This window comes from Numida meleagris, chromosome 7 (genome assembly GCF_002078875.1).
Source record: "Numida meleagris isolate 19003 breed g44 Domestic line chromosome 7, NumMel1.0, whole genome shotgun sequence".
In the NCBI taxonomy this organism is placed as follows: Eukaryota; Metazoa; Chordata; class Aves; order Galliformes; family Numididae; genus Numida; species Numida meleagris.
Window position 1 is genome coordinate 16,715,310 of NC_034415.1, and position 13,248 is coordinate 16,728,557.

A 13,248-nucleotide genomic window follows, 5' to 3' on the forward strand; every position below is an offset into this window, starting at 1 on the left:
GTTGTGCTGGAAATAATTCCTTTTCTTTTTTTTTCCTCAGTGTTTTTAGCCTCAATCCCTTCAAGCTATCAGATAGTTATTCTTGGAAGGGTAGTTCATAAAAATGGATTAACTTTGACAATGACATTGCAGCTCAGGACTGCCAAATGTAAGCTTTTGTTGATTTGAAAAAAGTGTGTTTTATATTCCAGTGGGGTGGGTAAAGCAGAAGAAAGCTCAAGGTGAAGCATACTTATGCAAGTAAGGAATCTGTCTCAAAGGTACTTTCTGCAACTTTGTGAAATACAAAACAGAAACTCAGTCCCCTTAAATATACTTCATAATCACTGGGAAGTTTTAAAAAATGAGAAGAAAATACCTGGGCAATGTACTAGATTTCACAATGCTTGTCCCTGACAGATGTATTTTCTTAAATATTATTCTGCATAATGTAGGAAAAATTAACCTCTTGCTCATATTCTTGCCATCTAAGATTACAACATTACAGCAGAGTTAAAGGAGGCAATTAGAAGAAAGTTATGAAATCAATACATGCTAAAATGAAATTTAATCTCCCAAGTCTTTCAGGAAAAAGAGACTTCTGTATGACAGGAGTTGTGACTGCTTTGTGTTATATCGCTTTACATGATTTCTTTAAAAACTGTTTCGATGGTTACCAGAGGGTCTGTTCATCTTATTTTGAATATAGTCTTTTATAACATCTTGTTCTGTTACACTTAGATAATTGGCTCTGTTGATGATGTAAATTGATGTAAACAGAAAGATGAAGGCAATCTAGGGAAATTAGCTTTGAAAAATGGGGATGTATGCTCCATGAAGTTCCAGCCCTTTTGCAATGCCTCGTCTCTTTTTCTTAAATGGATGATTGAGGCTGTGTTTGCAAATTAAGAACAATTAACTGTGATGTTTTCCACTCTGGCGTACTGGCAATGTCTACACAGCAAAAACAGTTTTGGTGTTGGGTTTTTTTTTTCCCCATAGTATCTGGCAGTCTGTAGCTTGCTATAAGATGCAAGACCTATCCTTAGTTTTCTTTTACTCCAGATGCTAAAGAAAAGGCTACTCAATGGCATCTAATCTTTCTATCTCTCTCTTGGGGAGCAAATGTAAGAGATCACAGTGTGGTTTTCACAACTGCATTTGTAAAGATTCTGAACAGAGAGGACAGCATTGTATTCCCAATGGGTAACTCTGTGCATTGGATTAGCACAACACCTACACATGCAGACAATCCTAGATCTTCAAAAAAGAGCTCAAATAACATGTAAGTGACACATTTCATCTAGGTTGTTTTTATCAGACATCCACAGGTGTTTTTGTTTGTTTGTTTGTCAAGTCTGATAAGACTATGAAAAATTGTTATGCAGATATAAAACATTGAAATTCTACACCATGCTTCCATATTTTGTTTTTACTAAATTTCCTTCACCTTTTGAGACTCAGATATTTAGCCATATGAATCAGTCTTTCATACATGTCTGAAAGTTTCCTGAGAGAGTATCATACCTTCTGAATTTTCAAATTTGCAACATCTTATACTGAAAGAATACCTCCATCAGTTCACGACCCACTTGAGTATGATGCTTTTTTTGGAGATGATATTTTTATAAAGAGGCAATAAGGATGCCTACATTATGGAAAATTATGTTTTTGTTTTTTTTGTTTTAAAAGCTATGTGCATTGTGGGCTCTTTTAGGGCAGAGTTTAGAGTTCCAATGAGGGGCCAAGATACTACTTCAGTATTCTGGAGTTTACTGCTTCCTATTCCTGGTTTTTTTGACAGTATCTAAATAAACAGATGTCAAGACATTCTTCGGCTTGTTTGCCTCCATTAAATATAGAGGGAACTTAGACGACTGACCTGAGAGAACTTACAGGTGTAAAAACAGGCATGATGAATCCCACTCTCCATTTTATATGTATATATCTCATAAATCTCTTTCATTGCTATAAACATTACTCCTTTTCTATTTTCTTTCATTACTCCATTTTCCTATTTTCTTACTTATTTCACTGGCCTATTTCTCAATTGAAAGCTAGATTAAAATAGTTTGATCTAGTGTAATGCAGAGTTTCAACAGTTATTAAACAAAAAGCAGCTTTTTTAGCTTTTCAGGACATTTTAGTTCTTTATTAAATATATGGCATTTTAAAAGAGAGGGGAAAAAGAAAAAAGGTAATCTTTAAGTATGTAATATTTGGGTTGTTAATTATGTTGCTTCTAGTCTCTAATTGCATCCACTTTGTTTCTCTTTAAATGCTTTTTGTCATTTAAATTAGCTAGTATTCAGCAGACTGAAAAAAGGGAAAAGATCTTTTCTGTAATAAAAATATTTTGATTTAGTTTTGCAACATTTTATTGACAGAAAAAGCATCTCATAAAAGTTCGCTGCTGAATGCACAGAAATGAAATGTAGACATCTGTTGGAATTTATAGCTATGCAGTTTTCTGTGTGTGCAGTGAATCAGAGAACAGTTGTTTTCAGATTTTGCAATATGCCTTTCTTTGATTTGCTTCAAATACTCTTACCTAGGTTTTGGATATAGTTAAGACAACTGTTCGTGCGGTCCTCCAGCACGTCTGGAAGGCTCCAGACATTGAAAATCTACATCTGTACTGTCTCTTTAACCGTGTATTTAATCGTTTACTTTGGAGCCATGGTCAAGGTCTGTGGAACTGTTTCTGTAATTCAGGGTAAGCCCATTTCACTTATTATCTTAATCTTTTTAATAACGTCACAGTTACAATCAGTGCAGGCATACTTTGTTGCTCATTTTCGTTCAAGAGAATGCTGTAATACATTGAACTTATTTTAAAACAATGTAAAGGTATAGCGTAATTAGAAATCTAATAATCTAGGCCAACTATTTCAGTAATGAAATCAGACATCTAGAAAGATTTTTACAAATATAATAATGTAAGGAAATAATCTAATTTTCTAAATAGCTGAGCTTTTGTTCAACTCTTTCATTTGGATAATCCACAATTTTTAGGCCAGGCTACTGTGTCAAATGTGGATTTACTCTCTAAAAAATCATTGCCATCTCAAGACTTACAAGAGAAGAATTCAATCGCACATGCAACTATCTCTTGCCAAAAGCAATCTCTGTTCTGTCATTTACAAATAATGGGTCAGAATTTTTGTGCTTGATTATGTTTGCTGGTTCACACACTGGTGGGAATTTAAGTATGTGCAGAACAGGAAATACGCACATTGAGGTAAGCAGATATGTTTGGATTGCAAATAAAAAATTTCTGGAAGGGAAAGAGCGATCAGGCCATATTTTAAAAGTTCAATATCCTATACTTCTAAATCTACATTCCTGAAATCAATGGCATTCGTGTAAGGATTGTTTTACACCTGTGGTCTGACCCTCCAAATTTCTTGATGAAATGAAAATGTGTGAGAGATACTGTATATAAAAATACATCTTCTCTGAAAGGAGATACGGTGTTTACAAGAACGAGATGAGATTTAGCTAGCTTGTGTAAGAAATTTTAAGAGTAGTATGTAGTATGCTAATGGATATTGTATGTACAAAAAAATCAGCTCAATATATTCTTGTACAGTTATTAGTTGTATGTAGAGAACACATGTACTGCACTTGTTAATTATTTCCTAACATAATAGAAGAATTTGCTAACAAGAATGAGGGAACTGAGAGTATCCAAAAGGTCATCAGTTTTGTTGTTGTTGTCTTACAATTATTTTCTCATTGCTGAAGGTTTGTTGTTGTGTGAGCTGTTAAGTTGTCCTGTATTTTTCTTACGCTCTTAAGGCTTTTTAGAAGTAGCTGTCAGGAATTTAGCGCACTCAAAAACTTAGCTTAACACAGAAACCACTCTTGTTTTTCCAATCTAAAACACTTCTTTTGCATAATCCTCACCAGCTACAGAGTCCCTTCTTAATGGCAGTAGAGGTGTGCAAATTTTTGAGTCAAAACTCAGTTTTTGCTGTCATAAAATGTTATGATTATGTTCCCTTTCAGTAATACTGTTCTTATTTTCAATCTTACTTTTAGTGTGCCCTTTTGCAAATCTTCTAATATGCATGAAAAAATTTAAGATTTTTTTCCTTCTAAAACTAGTATATTTTGTTCAAAACCAGTAAACAGTTTGGTTCACTTGGCTCAGGGAAACAGTCTTTGGGCCAGCAGAAGAGTTCAATGAAGAGTAGGATTTCCCATCTAGCAATACCTTAATTCATGCAGATCAAGTCTCAGCTGACTTGAGAATGGAGCTACATTCTTTGACAAACATCCAATTCCTTGTAAAAGGAGTTGGTATGTAAAAGTTTCAAAAAATAAAAAATCTATATGAAAATATATCAAGTAGTATGGCACTTTTATTATCAATAATATGTATGTCTTTGGAGAATAACAAAGATAATACCCATTAGCTTTTTTTTTTAGCAAGAAGAATGAATAAAGAAACAAAGAAAACCTAGTGAAATAACATGGATAGTGATTATTTCATGAAGCTACATTTGTATTACTACATAGTAAACAATTAAAATTAACAGGAAGAACCAGTTGACCTCAGATAGTTTTAGAAAGAATGAGACATCATTGAAAATATTGCACAATCAAGCATAATATTCTCTAGATCTAGTAAGAGCTCAATGCTTTCTTACTCAGGTATGGAAACTTAAGTTACAGCATAATAAATTAAGCTTCCTTGGGTAACAGTACTCCAGTCATTTTTGACTGCAGTATAATGGAGTATGAACTGAATCTGTGTAGCACATGGAGGAGATTGATCAAGAACACTTATATGAAATCTCATTAAAATTCACACATATATTTCCAAACATCAATCTTTTTTATTAGGGTAATTGTATATAATCATGCTTGTAATCAACCATAATTATAGCAGGCCATACATTCTTCTTCACTGATAAAGTCTCTCATAACTGCGGGAAAGTAATCACAGATCTCAAAGCCCAGAACTTAAGGAATTTATCAAGAGAGTTTCTAGCAGGAGATTTTGGAGATTTATGGGTTGAATTATAAAATAATTATGTGTAACTCTGTGAATCCAGTGAACGAATGTAATACTTAGAACTTCATTTTGCTCCTTTCCACCAGATGTCATATGGTGGAGGAAAGAATAAAGACAGCAGATTAATTTTCTTGCAACAGTAAATGTGAAAATTTCATGGTCAGGAAACAATATTGAGAAAAATACATTAAGGAAAGCAGTTCTTCAAGGAGTATAATTATTCTGCTTATTAAATAAAGACCTTTGCCTTAGAAACCATGTTTCTTAATTCATTATATGGATAAGAATTAATGAGAGAAATACTTTTGTCACTTGAGAATTACGTATGCAGTGGAAAATCTGTAGGACTGAACAGTTTCAGCTTGCACATACTATTTAGACTGGGAATCTAGGCTGAAAAATCAGGTATGCATAGTTTGTTTTACTCATTAATATTCATAATTGCATCCTAATACAGTGCAATTAAAAAAAAAATCTCATTAGGCTGAAGTAGGCATGCTGGTTCTTTGATGTGTACTAAAATCCATTGTTTTAAGAACAAACATCTTACCTCGGGGATGTGAAGTCTACTACTGATCTCTGTGGGACAAGGCTAAATCATCCCAAATGCCATGTTGATCCCAAAAAATAGATGCAGCAAATTTTCCTCACTCTCTGAAGTGCTTCTTTAATAACCAAGTGAAAAACATCAAGCCTACAAAGCCATCTGTGGTACTCGGAAATATTTTGATGAAAAAGTGGCCTTAACAGCAACCCCACTGCCTTTAGAACATACATAATGATCTGTAATCTGCTCAGACTTTTGCATGGAGCGTCACATAGGCACAAACACAAGTGTTAATGTATATACAAAAACTAATGTCATCTTCTGTGTTACAACATATCTGACTTACATTGCTATGGTTGGTATGTTTATTTTTTCAATTTTTGTTATTGTTTTTGGAAGAGAAATGGCTTTTTAAGAAAACAAAAGCATGATGTTCTACATTTAAAAAAGAAAGCTTCTGTAGATAATACCTCACAAGTTGCACTTAATTGCGGAAGACCACCTCCATATGCCCAGATGGGATGAGAAGTAGTATTTTAATGACTAAACTTTAAAAACTTTCTTCTTATTTGGATAAGAAAGCAGAACATGTGCTAATCTCCTTTATGTTCTTTTAGTATTTATTTCTTAGTATCATGAACTTAAAGTATTATTATGCTGTGTAGAGATTTAGAAATAACAGGTTGCTTTTATTAATATCAAATCAGATCTGCATTCAGCTAGTAGCTTGTTAAAAGTAGCTATTTTTCTTATTCCTGTTATAAGACACAATCTACAATTACGTGACTGTGAATCTTTATGTGCTAAACCTAAGTAATGGCCCTATAAATGCTTAAGGAACATACTAAATGAAAAATAGATTTGGGAGATTTCACATATGAAAATTAACTTTTTGATATGGGATTTGGACTCTCAGCATCTGACTTATTTGTTAAATAGTATAGAACATTTCCATAAACAGGCAGGTTAATGCATTTTCTCTTGTCCCTCTGTTGTTAAATCTGTATAAAGGAATAAAGCTCTCAGATGGCAGAAAACATGAAGTTGTATCTGTTTCCATAGCAGGAACTCCTGGGAAACCATATTCAGTAAAAGCACAGAGGTGGTGACTCCTGAGCAACTCCAGTGTTGCCAACGAATAGTGCAGCTTTGTAAGCACTGCCTGCTAGTGGTGTACAAATATTCATCAGACTCAAGAGGATCCCTGACTGGAATTAGTCCTAGCTGGGATGATACAAGGTATGCATTTCAATATTCTGTTCCTAAAATATAATGATCAAAGATAATACTGGGACAGATTTAATCTTATGCCACTACTGCCACACTTCCCTTTAAGCCTAGCTCACTAAATATTAAAAGAAAAAAAAAAAGCCAGAAAAGGAAAAACAAAAAAAAATAAAAAAAGAAACAAAAAAACCCAGTTCGCTTGATCTTGATTTTCTGTCATTCTAAGCTCTCTAGCTCACCCATGAAGTGCTTAAAAAAAAAATCAAGTATTTAGATTTTGTGTAAAACTACAATTACTGAAGTCTTGATTGCCTACTCCACAAGTAGCTGCAGCAAAGGCTTTTTGTAAAGTGAACTGAAAATTTCCTTTCTTCCCCTTCTCAGATCTCTCAAAGTCACTGATTCCAGATTTGCATTCCTAGAGGTATCCTAACATGTATGATTCTTGTGGCTTGACATTCGCAGTGGGATGCTATAGGGGCACTGCTCCAGCCAAGGGTCAGGTAAGTGCCATATGATTTACTGTATTGCACAGTTTTGCAAAGTTGATTTCCAAAGCCTACTGATTTCAGGTTTTATTATTTCATCTCACAGAACATAAATATATTTTCAAACCTTGCAAAACAGCATCATATAGTAAAAAAAACCTCTTTGGCACTTACCCGATTCTCCATTGGCTGGTTTAGTTTTCCAACTGGATACAATAAGGATCATATTGTCAGTATGGGGATCACCGAAAATGCTCCCAATGTGGGAGTCAATGATCTGTAATTTAACAACCTTAGATGGAAAATTAAACATAAGTTTCAGATTACTTAGGTTCCAAATTCTATCCATAATGGCAATTTGAATTATTATGTATATAAACTTACAAAAACTTTGTTTATACGAAACACGTTACAGGCGCTATATTATAGAAGAGCTTTATGAGTTAAATACCACGAGAAAAGCAAAACTTTGATATATTATCTGTTAAATTTATGACTTAATTGCGTACCTGGTGTATCTAAGGCCAGTTATTTGATACACTAAGCTCATTTGTTATTCTCATATAAATCTAAAGGTGATCTAACATAATTTAAAACCAACTGCAAACTGAATTTGTTTGGTCACAGCAAAAGTAGAAGTATCTCAACCAGAAAACAAATCATATTCAATATTAACATCTACTGAGCTGCAGCAGGAGTATGGTAAAGTAATTTGGTTTAGTTCAGAGCAGAAAATCTTCAGGCTTGAAGTTTTTATTGCTTTTTCTGTTAATACTGCAGAAAATTTTTCATCGTAACCAACCACAAACTATTCAAACTGATCAGATTGCTCTAATGTACTGCAGCTAACAATCTTGCATTTGGAAAGAGGTGGAATGGATGACCCAACAAAACTTTTTTCATCTCTGGTTTCTGTGTTTATTTCGACACTGAATTGAAGTTTATTCAAAACTTTTGCAAGCTAGAGATCTGTTCAAGCAATATGCTCGTTAACTATGATATTCTGAATTTGTGAAATGAAAGATACATATGGAAACAAATGCTCTTGCCCATTGTGTCCCGCAAGATGTAAGGCAATCAACTATTATTTCTAGAAATGGAAGAAACACAGTACTGTTTCACTTTTCATCTAGGTTTCTGAAATTATGTAAGAAGCTGCACTACCACTAATAATTTTTGACTAATAGTTAAATTTTGCAGGTGCAGGAGATCAGAGTATAATTTAATAAATGTACAAGAAGTCACTGTTTCAAGACTTTGTAAAATCTAACTTGAAGAACTTTGTCTTGTTTTTTCTAACCAGAAAACTATTTTTTTTGTTTCGTGTAGATGACTGAAGCTTTCAAAGTTAGCAAACAGATACTCCTTTATTTGGTAAAATCTATATGTACATAGAAAGAGGATAAAGGTGTAATCAAAACAGCAAGGGTTATTCTTTCCATTTTTACATTTGTTCTCAATCCCAGCTCCTAACTCTACATCCACTCCATGAGATGGAAAGAATGGACTATTAATGTAAATGGGCATTAATGCCTTTTCTTCCTCACAAAATAAAGTGTAAAGAAAACAACAAGAGAACTCAAAAGCTACACCAAAACCTCTTCAGATAATAGCTAAGAAATAAACTGTGTAAAGTGCTAGACCTCTCACATTTTGATAAATTCACTGATGTTACAAAATTTAAGAAATGTGAAAAATGCCACCTATTACTAGATCTTTACAACTTGCAAAGTGGCATTATGACATATTCTCTGACAGGCATTAGGGCTGCTCTATCAACAAGAAAACACAGAACTCAGTCTGGTGAGGTAGTGAGCTATGAAACTCACCACCAGCCCATACCAAATCAGACTTTTTTCTGTAAATTGATGAAGAAAATGAATAATAACATTTTGATGATAATGTGATTCGTAAGATCAATCCTTTAACTTATTCATCATTAATCAGTATGATTCAGTAGAATGATGCAATGATTTTTAAGCAATATTTTATGTAGTGTGTTGTGTTATCCATGCTAACACTGACATAATTCATTACAAAACTCTGATTTAATGTGGATGTTATTTCTGCAGTTACCGTGCTCATCTAATGATTTCTGAAACTAATAGTAAATGATAAAATGAAACAGATTTAAGAATGAGTATTAGACATGATAAATTGTTTTTATAGTATTATATAAAATACAAACAAAATAGCTGCATGAATTTAGAAGGGTAAATAGTCACTCACGTGACTTACTATGTTGTAGCATCATTGTTTCTTGCTTTACAAGAATTGTGATGATAGCATGCCAATTTTTACAGAAGGAGAGCAGGAAATCAAAGCTGAGAAATTTTTTTGCTAATAGACTTTTTTAAACAACTTAAATTTTAATAACCTAGTTAACATGAACTGCAGTTTTTACTGAGTTTAAATTGAACAAACAGTACTATAATAACAGAGACAATGAGTGAAATGTTAAATTTGGATGGCAGTGTGCACAGGATGCCACTGTTTTATTTACCTTCTTGCTTTAAACATAGAGAATTGGCAAGATGTTTGATTGTCATACACTATCCTGAAATTTTGCTAAACTGATCCTGACCTTGGGATCTGTTTCATGAGCTGCTTATTGCCTAGTGCTTCTTATGTTTTATAAATAGTGCTTATCGTGTTTTCTTGCATATAACAATTATAAAGTACATGAACAACTAATTATTTCAATCTTGAATGTTAGTCTTACCTGTAAATTCTGCTATATTTTTCATATCATTTCTAGGTGTTTATTGCCAGGACCATCACAGTTCATCATGAAATCATCCTCGTCCAACCTCAGCTGCAGCTCATCTGGAATGCCTCGCCCTAACATTTTGTTCACTCGCAGATACAGTCACTTGTGAAGGAAAAGAAAAATTACTTTTCGTTGTAAATAATGGCACTCCATTTTTATTTTCAAATTAAATTTGTGATGGAGATAAATACAAGCACTACTATATATTTACTACCATATTATGATAACATTTAGCTTAAAACTTACTGTAAAAGCAAAGCTTTTCTGGAAGCATAATAAACCTTGTTAAGTTGTTTACACACGTGTATGTGTAGATCTTGCTAGGTTTAAGTAATTCCTTCCTACTAGAAATGTTATTTTTGCTGCAGAATATATGACGGAGTTGATCTTGAAGATCCTATTACAGTGCTACATTATTTTCTACATATGATACTTTTGAGTTGAATATTATTTATTGTAAAGTATGCTATTTATTGTCTCAAATGTAAGACGAGATCCTTTAAAAAGACAGATGAATAAAAAAACTGTATTAGAACAATAAAACTGTAATTATTATTAAAAATAACCTTACTATTTCTTGGACATGTTTAAGATAATACCCAAAACTCTGTAAGCCAAACATTTATCCTCTGAAATTACAGGCTCTGCTTAAAGCTGTTACTTTTCTTAAAGGATGTGGCATAGTATGTTTTAGAAAAAGTTAAGATATTCTGCATGCAAACAGTAAAAATACCAGTTCAGGCATTCAGTTTCTAATTGGATTTTTGTAGTACTAAAGAAGCCAATATTTGTTATCAGGCTTTCATTCACAATAACTGTGGCCTGTGCCCTTGGGAGCAAGCATTCACCTACAGCTTGTACAAGCATGCATAGTGTGTATTTTTTCTGTTTTACTGCACAAGTGGTAAAGCATACATTTTTAGGAAATACTGCAGCTATAATATATTATTTCAATCTTATACTAATTGGTTTGCTGTAGTTTTTAGCATACAATTCAATACATACCGCAGAATGTATATGCTTAACTAGACAGTATCTTCTAGACTTGTGGCACCTTCAAATTTTGGAAATATAATTCATCAGAAAGCTCTCATTCAGATTCAGCTTCCTGGGCCTGGCTGAAGGGCACTAAAAGAAACTGAGTCAGAGCATGGACATAGAATTAACAGGACATGCAACCAGAAAACATCATTCAGGTTTTCTACATAGACCCATTCGTCTTATTCAGCATTCTGCCATATAAGCCTTATTCATTTATGTAAGTAATTATTTAAAATGAGTTAATCTAGATTTAAAAATGAATTAAAATTTTTAACTAATTAAAGAACAAAGTAAGAGGTACTTACCAAAGATGTGTTTACTTTCCAATAATGTAAACTGCAAATGTGTTTGTAAATTACCAATGAAGTTTATGTAGGTTGCTCTGAAAGTAATGCCTCCTATTTATTTCCATGGAAACTGCAACAGATGCAAAAAGCACAATAATGCTATTGATAGAGAAAATTTTTCAGCTACAAAACATCGTTTTTTAATGTAGTCACCACCATTAGTTATTCATTTTCACCGGTGATAAAAACGAATGTCACACTCATAGAAGTCTGCATGGCTGTCCAGAACATGGCTTGTCTTTCATGTTGCTGCCACCACTGCTGAAATGCACCACTCATTGCCTCGCTGTTCGCACATCTGCTGTTCAGTGTCCATAAATGTAAGGGCTGATGAATGTCAGCGGGAGCCAATTCAATGACACACCTTTGCTTCATCTGCACTTTCATGTCAGACACCATTCTGTCAGAGAGCAACAAAATGTAACAGAATACTAGTGGGAAGGTTCAACCTCTACTGCCATCCCACTACCACCCAACTCTGATATCACGGCCAACATCATAAAATAGGAGGCATTACATTTGGAGCAGCCCTCGTAAGTATACACTAAAAAATAATTGGGGGGGGGGGAGAGGGAAGGAAGTAGTCATCAGGAGCAAGTATCATAGAGCTTTTTGAATATCCAGAGATTTAAGAGCTATTTAAGAGACTTAAGAGTTGTCTGGAATTTAATGTTTTAAACCTTAGTCATAGCATGTATATCAAGTTGGGAATTTTGGTAGGATTTTTGGTGCCTGTGCTGTTGTCCATCAGTTCTAGAACTGCAGGATACAACATAGCAAAAATATTTGTAAACAATTAACAAACCTCTGAGATAAGCCAGATACAGTCTTCTCGTCTGGTAAAAAATCTTTCATCTTCATGGTAATACTAGTTTAGTAATATAGCATATTCACAATAATTGTATATCTCTTTAGATCCATACAGTGACTACTGATAAAGCATACTGTGGTTATCTGTAACACACAATAAAAGGTGTGCATTCTCTCTTCCTGAAGGAGGCTTCTACTGTATTCTGCTGTTGGTCACAGTGGGAAAACCAGCTTCCAGCCCAGCTTGCCAAACTCAGTCAGAACCCTGCGACAGCAGGCTCACATGACTCTTTTTTTAAAAAATTATTTTTATGTTGTTATTGTTTTGTTTTAAACTTCTTTTGATCAGTATCCTCAGAGCCCAGTGCTGGGACAGGACAATCTGTACGGAGTACCTCGGCAATGGAGAGAGAACTCCTATGGACAGATCTAGAAAAAATAACACAGCATGTACAAAAGTGGGCCAGACGGTTGGTTTACGTCTGCTGTTAATTTATTTCTGATAACCTTTCCTAATGTGGTACTGTGTTCCTAACAATGTGGGGATCAATACATAAAATAAGTGTAATCTCGGATTTTCTTGCCAGCTTCTGAGAACAAGTGCGCATGGCCCACACAGGAGAACAGGCTGCCTGCAGCTGCAGTCCGATCCAGATGGTGCAAAGGGGGGAAGCATTGCTGTCTTCCTCCTGCACTCAGTTCTGACTCTGGCCTCGTTTTCTAGCTGCATGACAATCGTAGTAACTAAACAAATCCCTCTGCCACGAGCAGGGCTGTCGCGTTATGCAGGAGCGGTATTTCTGGCTCACGGCCCCGGCTGAGCTGCGGGCTGAGTTCCGGCCAGGTCCTTGGGGAACGCTGGTTCCCCCATAAGTGGCTTCCCTAGCTAAATTCTATTAACGACCTAATCTTCATAAACCCGCTGATACTTATTCAAAAACACTGCCGTTTAGAGCAGACTTGTTTTTCCCGTCGGTTTTCCTGGGGGCTGGCTGGCAGCACGGGCAGCAGCACAC

The 13,248-nt window shown here is 34.5% G+C and overlaps 1 protein-coding gene across 11 annotated transcripts in view; it reads left to right on the plus strand.

Moving 5' to 3' along the window:
* TTLL7 (tubulin tyrosine ligase like 7) overlaps positions 1–12,417 on the plus strand; it is an 81,455-nt gene extending 69,038 nt beyond the window's left edge. For 8 of the 11 annotated variants that reach the window (XM_021405638.1, XM_021405641.1, XM_021405632.1 and 5 more), the window contains 3 exons: positions 2,535–2,695; positions 6,612–6,788; positions 10,023–12,417. In XM_021405638.1, coding sequence (XP_021261313.1) covers positions 2,535–2,695; positions 6,612–6,788; positions 10,023–10,143 — 459 coding nt within the window. In that variant the 3' untranslated portion in view covers positions 10,144–12,417. Of the gene's footprint in view, positions 1–2,534; positions 2,696–6,611; positions 6,789–7,160; positions 7,280–10,022 lie in introns of all 11 variants that reach the window. The other 3 variants (XM_021405634.1, XM_021405642.1, XR_002441426.1) reach the window with 2 other exon arrangements.